Source organism: Macrobrachium nipponense, chromosome 43 (genome assembly GCF_015104395.2).
Source record: "Macrobrachium nipponense isolate FS-2020 chromosome 43, ASM1510439v2, whole genome shotgun sequence".
NCBI lineage: Eukaryota > Metazoa > Arthropoda > Malacostraca > Decapoda > Palaemonidae > Macrobrachium > Macrobrachium nipponense.
In genome coordinates, this window is record NC_061104.1 from 22,039,247 (window position 1) to 22,061,746 (window position 22,500).

At 35.5% G+C, this 22,500-nt stretch overlaps 1 protein-coding gene across 3 annotated transcripts in view; it reads left to right on the forward strand.

Moving 5' to 3' along the window:
• Positions 1-22,500, forward strand: part of LOC135213567 (microtubule-associated protein futsch-like) — a 699,290-nt gene that overhangs the window by 44,336 nt on the left and 632,454 nt on the right. The window contains exons 1-2 of one of the 3 annotated variants that reach the window (XM_064247553.1): positions 12,309-12,425; positions 15,487-16,792. The exons of 1 other annotated variant lie outside the window; for it this stretch is intronic. In XM_064247553.1, coding sequence (XP_064103623.1) covers positions 16,721-16,792 — 72 coding nt within the window. In that variant the 5' untranslated portion in view covers positions 12,309-12,425; positions 15,487-16,720. Of the gene's footprint in view, positions 1-12,308; positions 12,426-15,486; positions 16,793-22,500 lie in introns of those variants that run through there. One more of the 3 variants, XM_064247554.1, reaches the window with a different exon arrangement.

Genomic DNA, 22,500 nt, shown 5'->3' on the forward strand with positions numbered 1-22,500 from the left:
CACAATATGCTAAATTCAGGAGTTAGCCTTCGCTTATTTCCCGTTTTCTTTATATTTTATGGGTCTAATACTACGCTATACTAAAGTAGGTATTTAATCATTACAAATACAGTTTTACACGTATCAGACTGAAAAAAAAAATCACAGTGTATGCTAAATTTAGGAGTTACCCTTCACTTATTTCCCGTTTTCTTTCTATTTTATGGGTGTAATACTACTTTATACTAAAATAGATATTTAATCTTTACAAATACAGTTTTACACGTATCAGACTGAAAAAAAAAAAAATCACAGTGTATGCTAAATCTAGGAGTTACCCTTCTCTTATTTCCCGTTTTCTTTATATTTTATACTAAAATAGATTTTCTTTATATTTTATACTAAAATAGATTTTTGAATGATTACTAATAACAGTTTTACGTGTATCAGAGACAAGCATTCATAACAGGTAATGGTAATGACACCAGCAGCGGAAACTACAATAACAATAACAGCGAAAATTACGGAATGGCGACCGTAGGCATAACAGTTTGGAAGTGCATCTGCGGTATACCACGAAGCACCTCCATCTCATTACATATTTAATGACTCCATTTAACCCAAGAAGGAAAAATTAGGACCCTCAATTTCTCCCGGCCAGGTTGATGATCCATTAACACTTTTTCCGGGTGGTTTACGAGATGTTGAGAAACGAAATATTACCCCAGAGAGCTTTAGCGTATTTTATTATGATAAATTTTTTGTAATAAAGTTTTAATGTATTTTTCTGCAATGAACTTTTGAATGTACTTTTTTCTTACGGAAATTTTTACCGTAAAGTGAGAGATAGGTACGGTATATACGTAACCTTTCCTACGGAAGCTTTTCCCTATTTCATAATAACTTTTCTGTAACAAATTTTGAATATAGTACTTTTTTTAAAAGCAAAATAATTTCCCGCAAAATTGAAAGGGCCGCTGCCGTGTTAGAATGAGAATTCCCCAAAAGCATTTACTTTTTTTTGAAATGAGCTTTCGTTTTATTTTTTTGAGTTTTTTTTTTTTTTTATAAAAGAAAAAGGTCATATCAGAGTAGGTAAATGCTTTCTTTTACATAAAATTCCAAACAAATATATTTAGCTACTGAAAACTTGACTTGAAAATGAATTAATATATATATAACTTTCATGCTTTTTTTTAAAGTTATGCTGGCTCTATAATGATTTTCCTTTGCAAAATTTCTAACCAACATTCTTAGTCACGAAAGCCGACCTTAATTAGAGTCGAGAGAGCCGCTACCTTGCAGAATTCTTAATTTGGGGCTGCTCCCCCTCCCCCTTCCCCCCACCTCTCTCTCTCTCTCTCTCTCTCTCTCTCTCTCGCTCTTCCTTTTCTCTTCTCTCTCTCTCTCTCTCTCTCTCTCTTTTTCTTAATTCAACTCTTATCATCCGTTTCGAGAATTGAACGCCGCTGTCTCGGTCTGTGAGCTGAATGCATTACCACTGCATCAGTTAGCAGGAAAGGAACGAGAGAGAGAGAGAGAGAGAGAGAGAGAGAGAGAGAGAGAGAGAGAGAGAGAGAGAGAGTTCTTCGTGTATTTGCCTTATAGTGCCAACATGTATTCAATTTTACATAATGACGGGTAATATAGAATAGAGAGAGAGAGAGAGAGAGAGAGAGAGAGAGAGAGAGAGAGAGAGAGAGATAAACCTGCATGTATAAATAAACCCCTTAAATACAACCCTCAACGAACTCTTATATTTAGAAATGAAATCATTTATTACCCATTGGTGTTATCGGGCTAATTCGAAGGGCTCCGAGATTGCTTCCTATCTCGTTTTTTGGGGAAAATTTTTGATAAGATTGCACCGATAATTCGGCCATTCAAGAGCTGCACCTGGGGGCCATCTGGCTTCTAGCAAGGCTTTTAAAGTCTGCCTTGATATCACTGAGTCATTGACGTTCATAAAAGGTCGGAATGAATGAATCTGAGGAAATCGTTAATATTTATTCACTGGTATTCTTGATTTCGTCGGCCAGTGTGAGGACGGAAACTGGGAGGGGAATTTTTTTTTATGGTGTTTCACTATACTGTGACTTGAGAAAATAAGTAAAAAGCCACAATAATGTGTATGAGCGAGTCTATTTTTCCAGAATGCAAAAAGCTCCCTTTCTTTAATCTTTTTTGTATTTTGGAAAGATAATGCAGTCGCTCATACACATTATTTTTGGGAATTTGCTCAGATGATTTCATGTGCTGAAAGATGGAGTTGCCTGAAGTGCAGTTTGTGGTTATTTGTTTATTTATATATTTGTTTATTTATTTGATTTTCAAGGACGAAGAGAGACTTATAATCAAAATTGTTTCGAATGTCGTCATTTATGACAAGGAATTCACGTCAGTTAAACTAGTTATTTTCTATATTTTTGTATAATTTTTTTTATATCACTTTGTCTGTCTTCCTTTTGTCAAAATTTCCCAATTAGTTCCGTGCAATGAAGACTTAATTCTTACTCCACTGTACAGTTGCTTCCTTAATAAATACAAAATTGATTCAAGATATTGATCTTTATTTTCTAACTCTCGGAGACAGACCAAAGGGACCCTAGAGGCTACTTTATTAAGTCTCTTTCTCTTACTAAGTATTAAAGTAAGAATTATGTGTTTTTATTTTTTTATTTTAAGAATTTAATGCTTCTGCTTGTCCGAGCAAAAGCCGGTCAAAAGAAGGTCTGAGATCCACTAGAGAGAGAGAGAGAGAGAGAGAGAGAGAGAGAGAGAGAGAGAGAGAGAGAGAAAGTAGCTACCAAGGCCTTATCACTTCCTTCTGTGTCCCAGCACTCCTTAAAAAGAAAGAATATTTTTGAGGAGAGAGAGAGAGAGAGAGAGAGAGAGAGAGAGAGAGAGAGAGAGAGAGAGAGAGAGAGAGTAGCAGCTTTTAAGGCCTTCTTGTCTCGTCCCTCTCTTTCTCTCTCAGCACACCTTAAAAAGAATGATTATTTTTGCTCCCTTTTTTGTAAAGTAACATTGAAAGTAAACACAAGTCCTCTAGGTATGTGAATAGTCGGTTTAAAGATAGCTTAACGCCTTGGAGAACTCTTGCCGTGGTATATATTGCTTGTTGGGGAACAAAGTGACGGTGAGCTGTTAACGAAGCCTTTGATGCTGCATTGTGGAGATTCTGCGATGGAAGGGAGAGGTTACGTTAGGTTGTGATGTCTTGATGGGGTTTATGATATAGATTGTCTGGCGTATTAAGGTATAAAAATGTGTATTATATATATATTTTATATATATAGGAATATATGTATGTAATATTTATATATGTTATATATATGTGTGTGTGTTTGTTTATGTGTGTTGTATTTCATTATGATATTTTTAATTGTTGCAATAACATCAGAGTTAAGATAACGCAGTTGTAAAATTTACTTTTTGTATGAATTATAATTTCTTAAATGATATAAAAATGGTTTCCCCACAAATAACAGAGTAATTTTTCATGTTCGATTTTATCTTTCCATCAAATCGTAAAAGCACGAAAGTCCCAAGATATCTGGGCCAAACATACCACTCCCGAACTGTCAAAGTTCTGACGTCACATAGCCGGTAGCCACTGGGCCATCAAAGACATTCCTCCAGTTGTGAAATTGGTCCCCTTTCCCCAAATACCGCGAAATACCACCAAATTGGGGCGAATCAGATGGGGTCCCTTTCGATCTCCTGTGTCTCTGTTTTGGCGATAGCGCCGTCAGATGAGCTACGGAGGGTTTTAAAGGCTCATAAGGGCGGGAGACTGTCTCCCAGACTGGTTTCAAAAGCAGCCTATCAGGTGCTGCCATCTACCGGCGCGCGAGAGAGATCGCGATCAAGTGGCCACTTTCCAAGGTATTACTCTGGACATAAACTTTTGAACTTTTTGAAGCACTTGTAAGACGGCAGATGCTTGAGGTGATGGGGGGCGCGGGGTGGGGGGCGAAAGGCGATTGATTAAGACTTCATCCACACAACGTTGGCAATTCTGTAAGACTGTACGACATGTAGTTGGCGACTGCGGGAGTCTTTCGTCAGAAGTTTGAAGGTCTTTGAAATGAATTGGTTTGTTCGACGGAAACGTTGGAATTCTACGCGACAAAGGGAATGGGGGCGGAGGGGGCGGGGGCCGCTTAGTAAACGTTTGAAGATGTTTCAAAATGAGTCAGGGAACAGATGTGAAAGGCCTTTAGAAGCTCTTCAAGACAAAGGGATGGGGATGTAGGCCTTCCCCCTACTTACTAAACGTTTGAAGACGTTTGCGACCAGACCTGACTTCATTTCCGAAACGTTTCAGATTTCTTTAGGAATTCAAATGACATTAGGGAACAGGTGTGAAAGACTTTTCACTAAACTCCTGGAGCTCTTCGGAATTGCCTTATTGTGTGAAAAATTTCAAATTCTGCAAGATAGCACAAGAGAAAGTCTTTTAGTTCCTCAAACGTTTGAAATGATCGAGAGGTCAACGTTTACATGGATTTGTCACTCAAAAAGGCGTCAATCAAGCAGACCTCAGTTCAGGAGCTTAACGCCATCGTGAGATATACATGAATGAACACTTCCATCGAACATTACTGTTCATGATGTGCGCGCAAGTCTCTGGATGGGAACGTACCCAGGATTTAAGTTTCATGGGGGGGGGGGGGGGGCGTGATGGCGGTCGGAGAGGGCAGGTTTTATGTTGATGAACTGTTAAGTGTGTGTTTATTTAATAGATAAACCACCTTTAATTAAGCTATGAATTACCGACCTCAGAGAGAGAGAGAGAGAGAGAGAGAGAGAACTATTTCGTAACACATTATAATAATAAAAATAGTGGCCCAAGACCCCTGAAATAACAACAACAACAATAATAATAATAATAACAACAACAACAACAGTATTTAGGCCTTGCCCCCTACTCAAACAAATAGTTCACAATCCGCACTATGTGTGGCACACTGCATACACCAAAGGCACCGTCTCTCCCGCTGCAGACTTCTTCGTTATGACTTCGCCAAGACATAACTGTCCAACTGCGTGACCGGGCACTAAGGTGTTGTTTGGGCATTTGAGAGAGAGAGAGAGAGAGAGAGAGAGAGAGAGCAGCGCTGTTGGGACATAAATCGTCAAATGTCTGTATGGAATCGAAGTACTTTCGATTTTTTTTTCTTTTTATTTATTTATTTCATTCCGCGGCTGAGCTGTGCGATTCTAAGATTCCGGGGTAGTAACTAACTTACACCCCCCCCCAATCTCCGCCCTCCCCCTCCCCCCCCCTCCCCTCTCACTCCCCTCCCTCCCTCCCTCCCCCTCCCCTCCCCTCCCTCCCCCCTCCCTCCCTCCCTCCCTCCCTCCCTCCCTCCGCTGCCTTTCCCTTCCTAGAATTCTCATAAGTCCTCTACGGATTGTTCTTTACGATCCGAGGGAGGTAAGAAAAGTCTCTCTCTCTCTCTCTCTCTCTCTCTCTCTCTCTCTCTCTCTAAGGACTGCGGGGTAGAACAGCACCATGATCGTTGAGAGAGAGAGAGAGGTAATGAGATGAGGAATTAATTAGGTAATCCTCACCTTTGATGAAGTGGGACAATTGATCATATCTCTCTCTCCCCTCTCTTCTCTCTTCTCTCCTCTCCCTCATCTCTCTCTCTCTCTCGTATCTCTCTCTCTCTCTCCTCCTCTCTCTCTCTCTTCTCTCTCAACAGCGTATTAAGTGATCTACAAAATTTAATTGGTATTGAATAACTAATGATTACGAGAAGAGAGAGAGAGAGAGAGAGAGAGAGAGAGAGAGAGAGAGAGAGCTTTTAGCTTTTAACGAAAATAATGACTACCAATAATGTCATGTGCAGTAATCATGACGGTAACCAACTCATTATATTGTTTCCATTACTTTATTAACACAGAATTACAATGACTGAAAATTTTTTTCGTCTAGTGACAAAATACAAGATAAGGATTTTTCCTATTTTTGTGTGATTTTATTTGAGTATGTATATATAAGTAAACGTATATGTAATATATGTATAGGTAACTTGGTATAACAGGCTTAAGCGGAAGGTGAAGATATAAAAAAAAAAAAATGGGTGTGTACGAATAAGCATGAAGTGTTTTATTTAAATTAATAGCAATTGCAATATTGAATGGATGATTGGTTATTATGTATGTATGAATGGTGTGTATATATATAATATATAATATATATATATAATAATATATATATATATAATTTATATATATATACATATGGGCATATTACATATATATATATTATATATCTATATATATATAATTATATATAATATATACATATAAACATATAATATACATGATAATATACATATACATATTACATATACATATACATATACCTACATACATACATACTTACAGAGATATATTGATGATAATAATAATAATAATAATAATAATAATAATAATAATAATAATAATAATAATAATAATAATATTGTAAGCCACTCCGCCATAGCACAGCTAGAATAACATCCGACATAAATTTGCAATGATGAATTTTTCCGTAAACCAGAATTATTTTCGGTTGCAAATATTTTGAGTCGTTTTCATTATAGCTCAGGCTCATTATCCCAGCACAGTAATACATAATGAGACACACCTGGTCTTAAATTATTCATAACATACGACAGGCAGAGTTATTATTATAATAATTTCGGGTACGGGATTATTTTTGTCGTCCAATTCATATGCTTTTACTTTATTTATGTTATTATTATTATTATTATTATTATTATTATTATTATTATTATTATTATTATTCATTATATCTGTCATTATATATATAATATATATTAATAATATATATATATATAATATATATACCATATTTATAAATATAGTAGATATATATATATATATACTATATTATTATAATAATATATATATATATAATATATATATATATATATATAATATATATATATATAGATACTTATATATATGTAATATATATTATATATATCATATATATATCTATATATATGATAATTTATTAATATCTACGGGATTTATATATGTATATAATATATATATATATATATATAATATTATATATGTATATATATTATAATATATATAATACTATAATATTATTTATATATAATATATATATATATTTATTTCAGTCTTTTGCAAAATAACCCATTTTGCACATTGACAAGACTGTTTACAAAACCGTGGTCTTTTTATTTTTTAGTAAAAAACAGTAGCAAAATTTTCGCTCACTTGACAAAATTTCAAAAGCAACAATGGCCTTTTTTTGGCTAAATAAAGTTGAAAGCTTTGTTTGTTTTGAAAAAAAATGTATGAAACTGTTTTTCACATCATTGTGTACACGAATCTGCTTATGATTTTTTTTTTCGCAAAAAGGACAAAAAAGAACGGAAAGTGGAGGTTGAAATTCAAAAATTACATTTTCTCTCTTTTTCTCTCTCTCTCTCTCTCTCTCTCTCTCTCTCTCTCTCTCTCTCTTTTCATAGAACAGCAGTTAGATTAGCACTTGGACTTAAAAGTTTTGGGATATTTTTAAAGGTTGAAATAAAAAAAATCACATATTTTCTGCCACCTCTCTCTCTCTCTCTCTCTCTCTCTCTCTCTCCGTCCCCTCTATCTCAACAAGACCAGCAATTAGATTAGCAATTGGACTTAAAAGTATCGGGATATTTTTAAAGGCTAAAATAAAAAAAATCACAAATTCTCTCTCTCTCTCTCTCTCTCTCTCTCTCTCTCTCTCTCTCTCTCTCTCTCTCTCTCCATAAACTTGCAGTTAGATTAGTATTTGGACTTAAATGTATGGGGATATTTTCAAAGGTTGAAATATAAAAAATAATTCTCTCTTAACCATTGGCTATTATTTGTAACTTCCATTACTTCATATGTGCATAAATCATCGTTATTCATTCTGAATCTTCTATAATTAAATTAGGCTGTTTCAGATCTCTCTTACGGTAGGCTGTTTAACTCCACTCACGTTATCAAGAATTTGATGCAGTCACCTCTTAGCTGCAAAATCTATTGATATGTTCCCGTCATCCTCTCAGCATTGACTAACGCCTGAATGATACTGTTCAGAAATTAACGCTGACTTTCATTCAGAGTCACTTTCCCTTTTGAACGAAAGTTATTGTAAATCGCGTCATTTGTCATTTGCCTGATTGAGTCATAAGTAGTCTCCCGTTCTTCATTGCCAGAAACCGGTGGTGGATTTAACCTTAAGATTCAGTAACTCGTTAGCAGAACACACACAAAATAATATAAGAATAAAAAAAAAATGTGCAGAAATGAACATTGAATTTATCCTTTTGATACGTTACCTTGTATTGTACAGTGGCTCCTGTTACTGATACGTTTCAGAAACTAACTCTGAATTTACCATGATGATACGTTTCATTTTGAACGATAGTGACTGAAAATTGAAATATTGTTCAGTGACTACAATGAATGATGCTTTTCTTAAATAAATGTAAGACTTTACCACTTTGAACAAAAATGACTGGAGGTTATGCAGTGGCTATCTTAACGATGCGTTTCAGAAATGAACGTTGAATATACCCTTATGATTCATCGCCCTTTGAACGAAAATGACTGAAAATGAACAAAAATTATGCAGTGATTTTTCAAGCCACAACGCTCGTCATTTGTTGCTTATCTTTGCCTCTCCTCTTCTGCCTCATTTACCAACTCCACCCCCTTCCTCTCCCCCTTCAGGTACCCTCCCTTCCAATACCCAGAGAGGTAATTAATTGATAGGATTATTGTAGATTAATTCCTTTGGGTAATTTGCCGGTATCCTCATAATCTTATGGGCTGGGCTAAATGTGACTAGTTACGGTAGATGGCGGCGTCTGGCATCCCTGGCCGATACTGTAGGTATGGTATGGTAAGGTTACGTGTTGATACGTGGAACATTATGTATGTATTTATACTATATTATATTATATTATAATAAATCATTTCCGTTTTTTTTATTTACCGTTTGGTTATATAACAAATAAATAAATGAATATAAGATAAAGATAACCATATATATATATATATATATATATATATATATATATATATATTATAAACATAAATATATATATACATATATATATATATATATATATATATATATATATATATATATATATATAATATGATGGTAAAAATGTTCCGTTACAACAGAATTCCCATCAAATAAAAGGGAGAGCCCATAAAACTTCACCAAAATATAGAGAGAAAAAATACTATTATTTTCGGTGTTTTTTGGGGTATTGGGTTTCCGTATTATTAGATATATATAATATATATATATATATATATATATATATATATATATATATATTATATATATATATATATATATATATATATATCAATTCAAGCTACAAATGTCCTTTAATATCTAAATTCACTTTACCTCCCAAATGATATATTTTCATATATGTACCGAAGGGGAATTTTTTAATTGATAATAATTTCGTCCCCCCACCGGGATCGAACCACCGTCCAAGTGGACGGGGACGAAATCAGACAGTCAGTGACGCGAAATATCCGCCAATCAGCCAATCAGCCAACAGAGACGCTGTTGGCTGATTGGATAGCGTCACTGACTGTCCTGATTTCGTCCCCGTCCACTTGGACGGTGGTTCGATCCCATGGGGGGACGAAATTATTATCAATTAAAAAATTCCCCTTCGGTACATATATTGAAAATATATCATTTGGGAGGTAAAGTGAATTTAGATATTAAAGGACATTTGTAGCTTGAATTGATATATATAAATGGATCACAGTTCGATGCGATAATTATTCATATATATATATATATATATATATATATATATATATGTATATATATATATATTATATATATATATATATATATATATATATATATATATATATATATATATATATATATATATATAGAGGTTATCTTTATCTTATATTCATTTATTTATTTGTTATATATTCACGGTAAATAAAAAAACGGAAATTATTTTAAGCAAAGTCAGCAGACTGTTGCTAACAAACTAAGTCGTTCATTAAACTACAATTCACTAAAATATCAAAGCAAACAGACACACAGACAGGCATAGATAGACTGAAGATACTGAAATACAGACAGCTGATCAATCGCTTACCCACTGACAGACAGACAGTCAGAATGAGTGAGACAGAATACAGAAATAGTCCAGACAAAGATTAGGGAGTCAAGGTAATTTAGCGACAGAGAGACAAGTAATAAAGCTGACCCGGAGAAAGAATGACAAGATAAAGATAAGTGGAGGGACAGGAAAGGACAGACAGACAGACAGGTATCATTAGATGATCAGAAGATATTAGGTTTGTGGATCACAGAATATGTATTTATGAGAGAGAGAGAGAGAGAGAGAGAGAGAGAGAGAGAGAAGATTTAATTATATTTGTGGAATATTCCTTTGTGTGTGTATGAGAGAGAAAAAAATTTAATAATATATCCTTTTGATGAAGACAGAGAGAGAGAGAGAGAGAGAGAGAGAGAGAGAGAGAGAGAGAGAGAGAGAGAAATGCCAGTCAGTATCGTTTGTTTGTGCTTGTGTTAAAGAGAGAAAGAGATAAAGAGAAATTTAATGATATCGTGTCGTGAGAGAGAGAGAGAGAGAGAGAGAGAGAGAGAGAGAGAGAGAGCTTTAATTGTATTTGTGGAATATTCCTGTGTGTGTGTGTATGAAAGAGAGAGAGAGAGAGAGAGAGAGAGAGAGAGAGAGAAATGCAAGTAAATATCGTTTGTTTGTGTTTATGTTAAAGAGAGAAAGAGATAACGAGAAATTTAACAACATCGTGTCGTGTGTGTGTGTGTGTGTGTGTGTGAGAGAGAGAGAGAGAGAGAGAGAGAGAGAGAGAAGAGAAGAGATAGACAAACGTAATCATAACTCGTCCCCCTAACAACACCTCGACCTTTTCAGCCGAAATGCCGCACCGTAACCCGATCCCCAATCCTCCCCCCAAATTCTAATGTCACCTGACCCCGTGAATGCCCGACGCTGATTGGCTGTTCATCGGCGACCCGGAAGTGCTCTGCATCTGATTACCCAATTTTATTCTAGGTGCAGCGACGGGCTACCGAATATATTGTGGTGGCTTGGAACTGGGGAAGTTCATTTTGATAATATGTCCCTGCGTTCTTGGGTTCGCCGTTACCCGGTAGCTAAGAGATTAAATTGCTGTTACCTAATAGCAAAGTTCGGTACTTCCCTCTGGCCTTCTTGGATTCGCTGTTACCTAATAGCGAAGTTCAGACACGTAGTATCTCTGAGTTTGTTCGATTGCTTCTCTAATCAATTGTCTAAACATAGTAGGAAGGAGCGTGTCTCTGGTTGCTTTGTTTCGCCAACAGGATACCTCGAAAAGTTATGGCTGGGATTACTTTGAATTTTATGAGGAGGTGGGCTATAGCCCAAAGAATAATTGAATTTTAAGCTGGATCACAGTACGGATACGGATACGGTCATGTAGGTTTTGACGCGGGAATGATTAAGTTATCTTTTAAGTGTTGCGTGTTCAAGTTTCAAAGTGGCTGAACAATAGTTCATGTTTCTGATGCAGTATTGGTTTTTATTCATAGCTTTTAGTTATTTCAGCATTCCAGTCTGTCATGCATTATTTGGATGAAGTAATCTTTTAGCGCAATGTTTAGCCGTTCATTTTCCAAATGGCTTGGATTGATGCAAATGCAATATTCATAATACGTCATTTTTTGACATAGCACCTTTTCGGTTATATTAAATATTCCACATTTTATTTCAATAGTTCGGGCTTGCTTGCATTAAGGATGCTACTTGAAATACGTCATTGTTTATTATAAATAGCCATTAAATCATGCAATTGCAAAGTAACTATTTTCTCCAAAAGTCAGGAGTCCCGAAAATGACCGACGAAGAGCGATCCTTGTTGCAATTGTTGCAAGTTGCTATGTGCCGGAAATCCTTTACGACAGCCATCGGGGTTTGGGGGAGGGGGTTGTGGAGGGTGGGCAGTCAGGTCGTCCAAACTTTTTTCAGAAAAAGGGGAAAAAAAGCTGTCCAAAGAATATAACAGAGGTAACTTTTTTTTATTTTTTTTTTATTGTGGCAGTCTCCGCAGACCTGCCCCAAGACATGAGGTCGCTTAGGCGCGACGATTCCATGGCAAACGCTTAGGATTACCAACCTTATGGATCCTTACGGAATGCGCCTTTGTCGCTCCAGTAATGGCCCATTCGTGGACGGTGTCACAATGCCGCTCTTTTTTATCCCAGGTGCCAAACAGTGCCTGAGGACTGGGGGCGGTTGTGGCACTCGACGTCGCTCGACCAGGCTGGGGCTTGACCGAATAGTATAGTAGTGGTGTGGCCCCGAGGATTGTTCTAGTGGCATCGCTGACCGTCCGAAGCTTAGGTCGTGTAGTGCTTCTTCTGTAGGAGTCGTTGAAGGAAATTTGGGATTTTTTTTCATAGATTGACCTGAAGAAGTGAAAGTGATGGTGATTATCCATACGTCATAGAAAGGAATATTAGACGTTAATATTCTTTAGAAAGGAAAATTAGACATTAATGTTGTTTTTAGAAAGGAAAATTAAGACATTGATATTTTTTTAGATGGAAATATTGGAAATTTTATTGATTGATTGATTGATTGATTTATTTATTTATGATTGTGGTATAGGAGTGTTTGAAAAATGTTCAATGGTTTTTAATGAAGTTATTGAAGGAATTGATTGATTGATTGATTGACTGATTTATTTATTTATTTGTGATTGTGGTATAGGACTGTTTGAAAAATGTTCAATGGTTTTTAATGAAGTTACTGAAGAAAAATTAGGATTTCTCTATAGATTGTCCTGAAACATTAAAAGTGATGGTGATTACTCATGCGTCGTAGAAAGAAAAACTAAACGATTTTATTTTTATTTATTATTGGTGACTGTGGACACATTTGTAAAATGTGTTGGTTCTGTGTCTGTAAAGAAATTGATATTTTGACATTCTTATGATGTTCTGGACATTAATCGTTCGAAGACTGAAGTGAAAGTTATTTGCAATTCATAATGGAATTTAGAGAGCTCAAGAAAGCAGTGAGACTTTCTTGAATATTAATTTGAGTGTAGAGAATTTGAAATAGTCATAATGACATACATTCTTCTTCAATTCTCAAATACAATTAACTTCTCGAGCCTCATTTTGAAAATTAAGAGACTAAGAAAACGTAATGAATTTGAAAATATTCCTCTATACTCAAAACATTTAAAAAAAATTTTAATACTCATTTTTAACCATTGCTGCTCCCCCCAGACTCCTAAGATCTGTCTCAGTATCTTGTAATGTAGTGAGGTCTTAATGTGCCAGTTGAATCTGACATTCGTGGTCACCAGTCCAAGTGCAGACCAGACCTAACGTTGCCTATCATTACGTTACTATTATACTAAAGGTGGAAAGCAAGACGATCGCTGGAATATTTGTGCGATTAATCTGAAAATCAGGATCCTGATTAATCTGAAAGTCAAGATCTGGATTAATCCTAAAATAAGGATCCAGATTCATCAGAAAATCCGGTTAGCCTGAAAATCAGGATCTGGATTAATCTGAAAATCAAGATCCGGATTGATATGAAGGTCAGGATGCAGATTAAGATGAAAATTAGGATCGAGATTCATCTGTAAATCAGGATCAGGATTCATCTGAAAATCAGGATCAGGATTCATTTGAAAATCAGGATCCGGATTCATCTGAAAATCAGGATCCAGATTGATATGAAAATCAGGTTTTGGATTCATCTGAAAATCAGGATCCAGATTGATATGAAAATCAGGTTTTGGATTCATCAGAAAACCAGAATCGGAATTAATCTAAAAAATCAGGATCTGGATTAATCTGAAAATCAGGATCTGGATTAATTTGAATATCAGGATCCGAAGTAATCTGAAAATGAGGATCTGGATCAATCTGAAAATCCGAATCCAGATTAATCTGAAAATCAGGTACTGCATTAATCTGAAAATACAGATCCAGATTAATCTGAAAATCAGGTACTACATTAATCTGAAAATCCGGATCCAGATTAATTTGAAAATCCGGATCCAGATTATTTGAAAATCCGGATCCAGATTAAAATGAAAATTCAGATCCGGTTTAAACTAAAAATCAGGATCCAGATTCAATCTGAAAATCCGGTATTTGATTTCTGCCCTTTTTGAATTTAGGTTTTTCGTCCCTTCGCCAGCAAAGAGGGAGATTTGCTAAGCGAATTCTCGTGTTGCGGAGGATCAAAAGATAATATGAGAGAGAGAGAGAGAGAGAGAGAGAGAGAGAGAGAGAGAGAGAGAGAGAGAGAGAGAGAGATGGTTCCCTAAGTGCTAATATAGTTCCCAAACATTAATGATGTAAAGTTGCAGGTATACAATGTTTTTTTCCTGGTCAATATTCCCGAAGGAAACTTCCTCCAGTAACTTCGTCGTCATGGGAAGTGTTTTGTAGTCTACATTGTTACAGTAATATGTTCTGAACGTCTTTATTCATCAGGAAAAGGTTCTCTTAGGCGAATTCGTTATCTCAGGAGATAAATGATGCAAATGAGTTAAAAGCAGACTCTTATAAAGAAAAATTAAATAATATTTCCCCAAAGGAGGGTCGTAAAAATATTCTTTATAAAATACTCAGGTGGGAAACGTGCCAGTTTTCTTTTATCACTTATTTCCCCCCTTCCCCCTCCCCTTTCTCTCCTCTCCCCTTCCCTCCCCCTTTCCTATTCCCACCCCAGAGGAGGCTTACGTAAGATCCTACCTAAGGGAGTGCTCTCCCCTCCCTAAATTCTCCTGACCCCATACTCACCCCTTCCTCTTTTCCCTTTCCCTCCCCCTCTTCCCCCTCCTCTTCAACCCCCCCCCCACCCCACCCCTCCACCCCTCGTCCAGCGAAGTTGTTGCCCAAGCCGCGTTTTTTAATCAGAATGAAAGGCCGGTAAGGAAATGGCAACACGTCCATCTTCTTTTTCACTCTCTAACCCTGAAGGGTAGAGGTGTACAGAGCTTGAGAGAGGATAAAATGTTATTGTGGTACGATTGTTTGTGTGCTTGTGCCTGTTTGTGCGTGACGATGCTGCGATAGTTTGAAACAACGTGTATATAATGTTGTTACATCTGTTGTGTCTTCATCTGAAATGTATTTTATTTTACTTTGACGGTACTGGAATGCCTCAGGGTGATGTTCTGATTGCTTAAACATGGAGATAGAATTTTTTTTTTTTTTCGAAAGTAATGTACATATTATCTTTAACTCTTACATGTTTATATTGAGACATTTAGAAGGAACGATTTTTGAAAAGTAATGCACAGTATCTTTTTACTTATAAATGATTGCATTATGATGTTTTTAATTTATTACGAGTTCGGACAATTATATTTTGACTGATGACGTTCTCAGAATTACTTTTTAATACTCCCTACTTTGATTACTTGCTACAGGTTGTGAATAACTTTGTTTTTCATTCGAAGATGCTAGAAAAAAAGTAATACAGTTTTTCATTTGAAAATGCTAGTAAAAATAATGCATATAGATCGTATTTCATGAGAGAAATATCTGAATGTAGGAAAAAAGAACAGTGGACAGTTTAATATTAAAGAAGATCCTCTTACATATGAGTGAAGGAAAAGACTTCAACAGAAAAGTCAGAATAAAAATAAAAAAAGGTTCCATATACAGAGTCGCAGGAAAAGGCAGAGGAAATGTAGTACCTAGGTGGGATTTAGACAAAGAAGTTGGTAAAAATGTTATTTTTTTTTAAAACACAGCAAGATTTCTGAATAAACCAGTGTTAAAACCACAGGAAGGCTTACAGCAGCAAAAAATCTGACGAGTGTTTAAATCAGAAAAAGAACAGTTTGTTGAAAATGTATATATAGGATACTGCTTTGCTTGTAGCAAATTAAAACAAAAGATTCATGAAAAACTAGTCGAATTTGTGAGTCTAAATAAATAAACGCAGAGAAGTTCAGCAGAAACGCAAGTGGATTCGATGACTCGTGAGAAAAATATAGATCAAGAGGATAAGTGAATTTGTTCAATTTCATGGGAGAAATGAAAGACAAACGCTAAGTAATTTTGGTGTCGTTCATAGATGAGACTTAAACAGAAGCTAAAGTGATTTAGGTGACTTTCATGGGTGAAATTAGTCAAAAGCTTGAGTGAATTGTGTGACTTTCATAGGATATGCTAAACGAAAGCTAGGGTGACTTTTGTAACTTTCATGTGATTTATTAAGCGAAAGGTTGAGAAAATTTGGTGACTTTCATGTGATATATTAAGCGAAAGCTTGAGTCAGTTTGGTGACTTTCATAGGATACACTAAACAAAAGCTAGAGTGAATTTTGTGACTTTCATATGATATATTGAGCGAAAGCTTGGGTGAAAATAGACTTTTGTTTAATATTAAACAAATGCTTAACTAAATTGGGCGACTTTTATCAGACAAATTAAACAAAAGTTAGGTGAATTTGATGACTTTCATAAGATGTATTAATCAAAATGAAGTGGATTTAGTGACTTTTAATAAGGACAATTCAGCGAAAACCCAAGTGAATTAGATGCCTTTCGAAATATGACTTAAGCCATCAGTGAATTCGTCAAAAGTCGAGCCAAGTCAAGTGAGCGAATTAAGGCTGAAATTCACTTTCAATATCCTTCCTTACCAAAAAATCTATGCGACTTTTAAGGCCTAAGTCGCCCAGCAGGATGCTCAAATTTTGCAGTGGCCGGAAGAGGGACTTTGATGTAAGTTGTGTTTCTTGAAGTTTCAGTGAGAAATGTTTATTTGCTGTAAGCTGCATTGAAAAGTGTTTCTTAAAAATAAGCTGCATCGAGAAACGCATTGAGAAGTGTTTCTTAGATGTTAAGCTGCCATGAGAAGTGATCTTCAATGTAACGCTGCATTGAGAAGTGATTCTTCAATGTAAGCTGCATTGAGAAGTAATTCTTCAATGTAAACGCATTGAGAGTTGATTTTCTCAATGTAAGCTGCATTGAGAAGATCTTCCAATGTAAGCTGATCGAGAAGTGTTTCTTAGATGTAAGCTGCATTGAGAAGTGTTTCTTAGATGTAAGCTGCATTGAGAAGTGATTCTTCAATGTAAGCTGCATCGAGAAGTGTTTCTTAGATGTAAGCTACATCGAGAAGGTTTCTTAGATGTAAGCTGCATTGAGGAATGTTTCTTCAATTGTTTAAAACTTTGGGGGGGCTTGAGAGTGATTCTTCAATGTAAGCTGCATTGAAAGTGATTCTTCAATGTAAGCTTCATCGAGAGTGTTTCTTATAGTAAGCTGCATCGAGAAGTGTTTCTTAGATTTAAGGCTGCATTGAGAAGTGATTCTTCATGTAAGCTGCATTGAGAGTGATTCTTCAATTTAACTGCATGAGAAGGGATTCTTCAATGGTAAGCTGCATTGGAAGTTTCTTAGATGTAAGCTGCATTGAGAAGGTGATTTCTCCAATGTAAGCCTGCATTGAGAAAGATGATGAATCTTCAATGTAAACTGCATTGAGAAGTGATTCTTCAATGTAAGCTTGCATTGAAGAATGTGATTCTTCAATGTAAGCTGCATTGAGAAGTGATTCTTCCATGTACTGCTTGAGAAGTGATTGCTTCAATGTAAGCTGCATTGCAGAAGTGATTCTATCAAGGTAAGCGGCATTGAGAATGTTTCTTAGATGTAAGCTGCATTGAGAAGTGTTTCTTAGATTAAGCTGCCTTGAGACGTTTCTTCATGTAAACTGGATTGAGAAGTGATTCTTCAATGTAAGCTGCATTAAAGTATTCTTCAATGTAGCTTGCATTGAGAAGTGATTCCATCAATGTAAACTGACATTGAGAAGGATTCTTTCAATTTAGCTGCATTGAGAGTATCTTTCAATGTAAACTGCATTGAGAAGTGATTCTTCATGTAAGCTGCTTGAGAAGTGATTCTTCAATGTAGCTGCAATTGAGAGGTGTTTCTTAGATGTAGCTGCAATTGAGAATTGATTCTTCAATGTAATCTGCATTGAGAAGTGATTCTTCATGTAAACTGCAATGTAAGTAGTGATTCTTCAATGTAAGCTGCTTGAGAAAGTGTTAATTTCTGCATTGAATGTAAGTGCATGGAGAAGTGATGCTTCAATTTTGAAGCGTGCATTCGAAAGAAGTGAATTTCTTCAATGAAACTGCTGAAGAAGTGATTCTAAATGTAAACTTTGCATTGAGAGTGAGTCTTCAATTGTAACGAACTGCATTGAGAAGTGATTCTTCAATGTAGCTGCATTGAGAAGTGATTTCTTCATGTAAGCTGCATTGAGAAGTGTTTCTTAAGCTGTAAGCTGGCTTGATTGATTCTTCAATGTAAGCTTGCATTCAAGAAGTGTTTCTTAGATGTAACTCTGCATTGAGAAGTGTTTCTTAAGAATGTAAGCTGCATTGAGAAAGTGATTCTTCATGTAGCTGCATTGAGAAGAGAAGTGATTTCTTAGATGTAACAAGCTGCATTGAGAAGTGTTTCTTAGAATTAAGCTTGCATGAGAAGGTAAATTCTCAAATGTAAACTGCATTGAGAAGTGATTCTTCAATGTAAACTGCATTGAGTGATTGCTTCAATTTGTAAGCTGCATGAGAAGTGTTTCTTAGATGTAACGCTGCATTGAGAAGTGTTTCTTAGATGTAACTGCATGAGAAGTGATTCTTCATGTAACTGCTCGTAAGTGTTTTCTTAGATGTAAGCTGCTTGAGAAGTGTTTCTTCAATTTAAACTGCAATTGGGAAGTGATTCTTCAATGTAAGCTGCATTGAAAGTGATTCTTCAATGTAAGCTGATCCGAGAAGTGTTTCTTAGATGTAAGCTGCATTCGAGAAGTGTTTCTTCGATGTAAAGCTGCATTGAGAAGTGATTCTTCAATGTAAGCTGCATTGAGAGTGATTCTTCAATGTAACGCATTGAGAAGGTGATTCTTCAAGTAACGCTGCATTGAAGAATGTTTCTTAGATGTAAGCTGCATTGAGAAGTGATTCTTCAATGTAAGCTGCATGAGAAGTGATTTTCTTCATGTACTGAATTGAAGAAAGTGATTCTTCAATTAAGCTGCATTGAGAAGTGATTCTTCAATGTAACTTGCTTGAGAAGTGATTCTTCAATGTACTGCAATTGAGAATGATTCTTCAATGTACGCTGCATTGAGAAGTGATTCTTCAATGTAAGTCTGCTTGAGAAGGTTTCTTAGGATTGTAACTCAATTAGAAGTGTTTCTTAGTAAGCTGAATTGAGAAGTGTTTTTCTTCAATGTTTAACTGCATTGAGAAGTGATTCTTCATGTACTCTGCAATTGAGAATGATTCTTCAATGTAAACTGCATTGAGAAGTGATTCTTCAATGTAAACTGCATTGAGAAGTGTTCTTCAATGTAACTGCATTGAGAAGTGATTCTTCAATGTAATTAACTGCATTGGAGAAGTGATTCTTCAATGTAAGCTGCATTCGAAGAATGTTTCTTAGATGTAAGCTGCATTGAGAAGTGATTCTTCAATGTAAGCTGCATTGAGAAGTGATTCTTCAATGTAAGCTGCATTGAGAAGTGATTCTTCAATGTAAGCTGCATTGAGAAGTGTTTCTTAGATGTAAGCTGCATTGAGAAGTGTCTGAATGTCATTCTGCATTGAGAAGTGTTTCTTCATGTAAGCTGCAGTGAGAAGTGTTCTTAGATCTGCTCATTGAGAAGTGTTCTTCAATGTAAGCTGCATTGAGAAGTGATTCTTCAATGTAAACTGCATTGAGAAGTGAAATTTGCTTCATGTAAGCTGCATTGAGAAAGTGTTTTCTTAGATGTAAGCTGCATTGAGAAGTGATAGCTTCAATGTAAGCTGCATTGAGAAGTGATTCTTCAATGTAAGCTTCAGTGAATTAAGTGATTCTTAATGTAAACGCATTGAGAAGTGATTCTTCAATGTAAGCTGCATTGAGAAGTGTTTCTTAGATGTAAGCTGCATTGAGAAGTGTTTCTTCGATGTAAGCTGCATTGAGAAGTGATTCTTCAATGTAAGCTGCACTTCGTACACGAAGTGTTTCTCATGTAAGCTTGCAATGAGAATGTTTTCTTCAATTGCTGCATTGAGAAGTGTTTCTTCAATGTAAGCTGCATTGAGAAGTGATTCTTCAATGTAAGCTGCATGAGAAAGTGATTCTTCATGTAAAGCTGCATTGAGAAGTGTTTCTTCTTCAATTGTAAGCTTGCAGAGAAGTGTCTTCCAATGTAACTGCATTGAGAAGTGATTCTTCCAATGTAAGCTGCATTGAGAAGTATTCTTCAATGTAAACTGCATTGCATTGAGAAGTGAGATTCTTCATGTAAGTCTAGCTTCCATTGAGAAGTGATTGCTTCATGTACTGTTAAGCTGCATTGAGAAGTGATTCTTCAATGTAAGCTGCATTGAGAAGTGATTCTTCAATGTAAGCTGCATTGAGAAGTGATTCTTCAATGTAAACTGCATTGAGAAGTGATTCTTCAATGTAAGCTGCATTGAGAAGTGATTCTTCAATGTAAGCTGCATTGAGAAGTGATTCTTCAATGTAATGCTTGCATTGAAGCTGCATTGAGAAGTGTTTCTTAGGATGTAAGCTGCATGAGAAGTGAATTTTTCAATGTAACTGCATGAGAAGTGATCTTCAATGTAATGCTGCATTGAGAAGTGATTCTTCAATGTAAGCTGCTTGATTGAGAAGTGCATTCGATGAATGTAAGCTGCATTGAGAAGTGATTTCTTCAATGTAAGCTGCATTGAGAAGTGATTCTTCAATGTAAAGCTGCATTGGAGAAGTGATTCTTCAATGTAAAGCTGCATTGAGAAGTGTTTCTTCAAGTGTAAGCTGCATTGAGAAGTGATTCTTCAATGTAAGCTGCATTGAGAAGTGATTCTTCAATGTAAGCTGCATTGAGAAGTGATTCTTCAATGTAAGCTGCATCGAGAAGTGTTTCTTCATGTTTAAGCTGCATTGAGAATGTTTCTTCAATGTAAAAGCTGCCATGAGAAGTGATTCTCAATGTAACTTGCTGCATTGAGAAGTGATTCGTTAACAATGTAAGAAACTGCATTGAGAAGTGAGTTCTTCAATGTAAGACTGCATTGAGAAGTGATTCTCAATGTAAAGCTGCATTGAGAAGTGATTCTTCATGTAAGCTGCATTGAGAAGTGTTTCTTAGATTTTTTTTTGTACAAGCTGCATTGAGAAGTGATTCTTCAATGTAAGCTGCATTGAGAATTTTTGATTCTTCAATGTAAGCTTGCAGTGAGAAGTGATTCTTCAATGTAAGCTGCATTGAGAAGTGATTCTTCAATGTAAACTGCATTGAGAAGTGTTCTTCAATGTAAGCTGCATTGAGAAGTGATTTCTTCAATGTAAGCTGCATTGAGAAGTGATTCTTCAACTGCAATGAAAAGCTTGCATTGAGAAGTGTTCTTCAATGTAAGCTGCATTGAGAAGTGTTTTTTCTTTCAATGTAAGCTGCTGAGAAAGTGTTCTTCAATGTAAGCTGCATTGAGAAGTGTTTCTTCAATGTAAGCTGCAATTGAGAAGTGATTTTTTCTTCAAAAATGATAAGCTTGCATTGAGAAGTGTTTTCTTCAATGTAAGCTGCATTGAGAAGTGTTTCCTTCAATGTACTGCTGAAATTGATTCTTCAATGTTAACTGCATTTGAGAAGTGTTTTCGTTCAATGTAAGCTGCATTGAGAAAGTGATTCTTCAATTAAATCTGCATTGAGAAGTGATTCTTCAATGTAAAGCTGCATTGAGAAGTGTTTCTTCAATGTAAGCTGCATGAGAAGTGATTCTTCAATGTAAACTGCATTGAGAAGTGGTTTCTTCAATGTAAGCTGCATTGAGAAGTGATTCTTCATGTAAATGCTGCATGAGAAGTGAGGTCTTCAATGTAAGCTGCATTGAGAAGTGATTCTTTCAATTTTCAATGTAACAAGCTGCATGAGAAGTGTCTCTTTGATTCAAGTTCCATTGAGAAGTGATGAGAAGTTTCTTTCTTGTGTGTGTATGTAAATAATATATATATATCAAATAAATATATATAATATATATATATATATATATATATATTATATATAGTTCTCTCTCTCTCTCTCTCTCTCCTCTCTCTCTCTCTCTCTCTCTCTCTCTCTCTGTACATATATATATATATATATATATATAATATATATATATATATATATGATATATATATATATATAGTTTTCTCTCTCCTTCTCACTCTCTCTCTCCTTCAGTTGTCTTATGTTATTTAACTCTATATATATATATTATATATATATATATATATATATATATATATATATATATATATATATATATAGATATATTGGACACTGAAGGAGAGAGAGAGACTTACTAGCGAACGAAACCAACGAATTTACGCGAACAAGTAAAGCAATTAAGAAGAAACAATACACAATC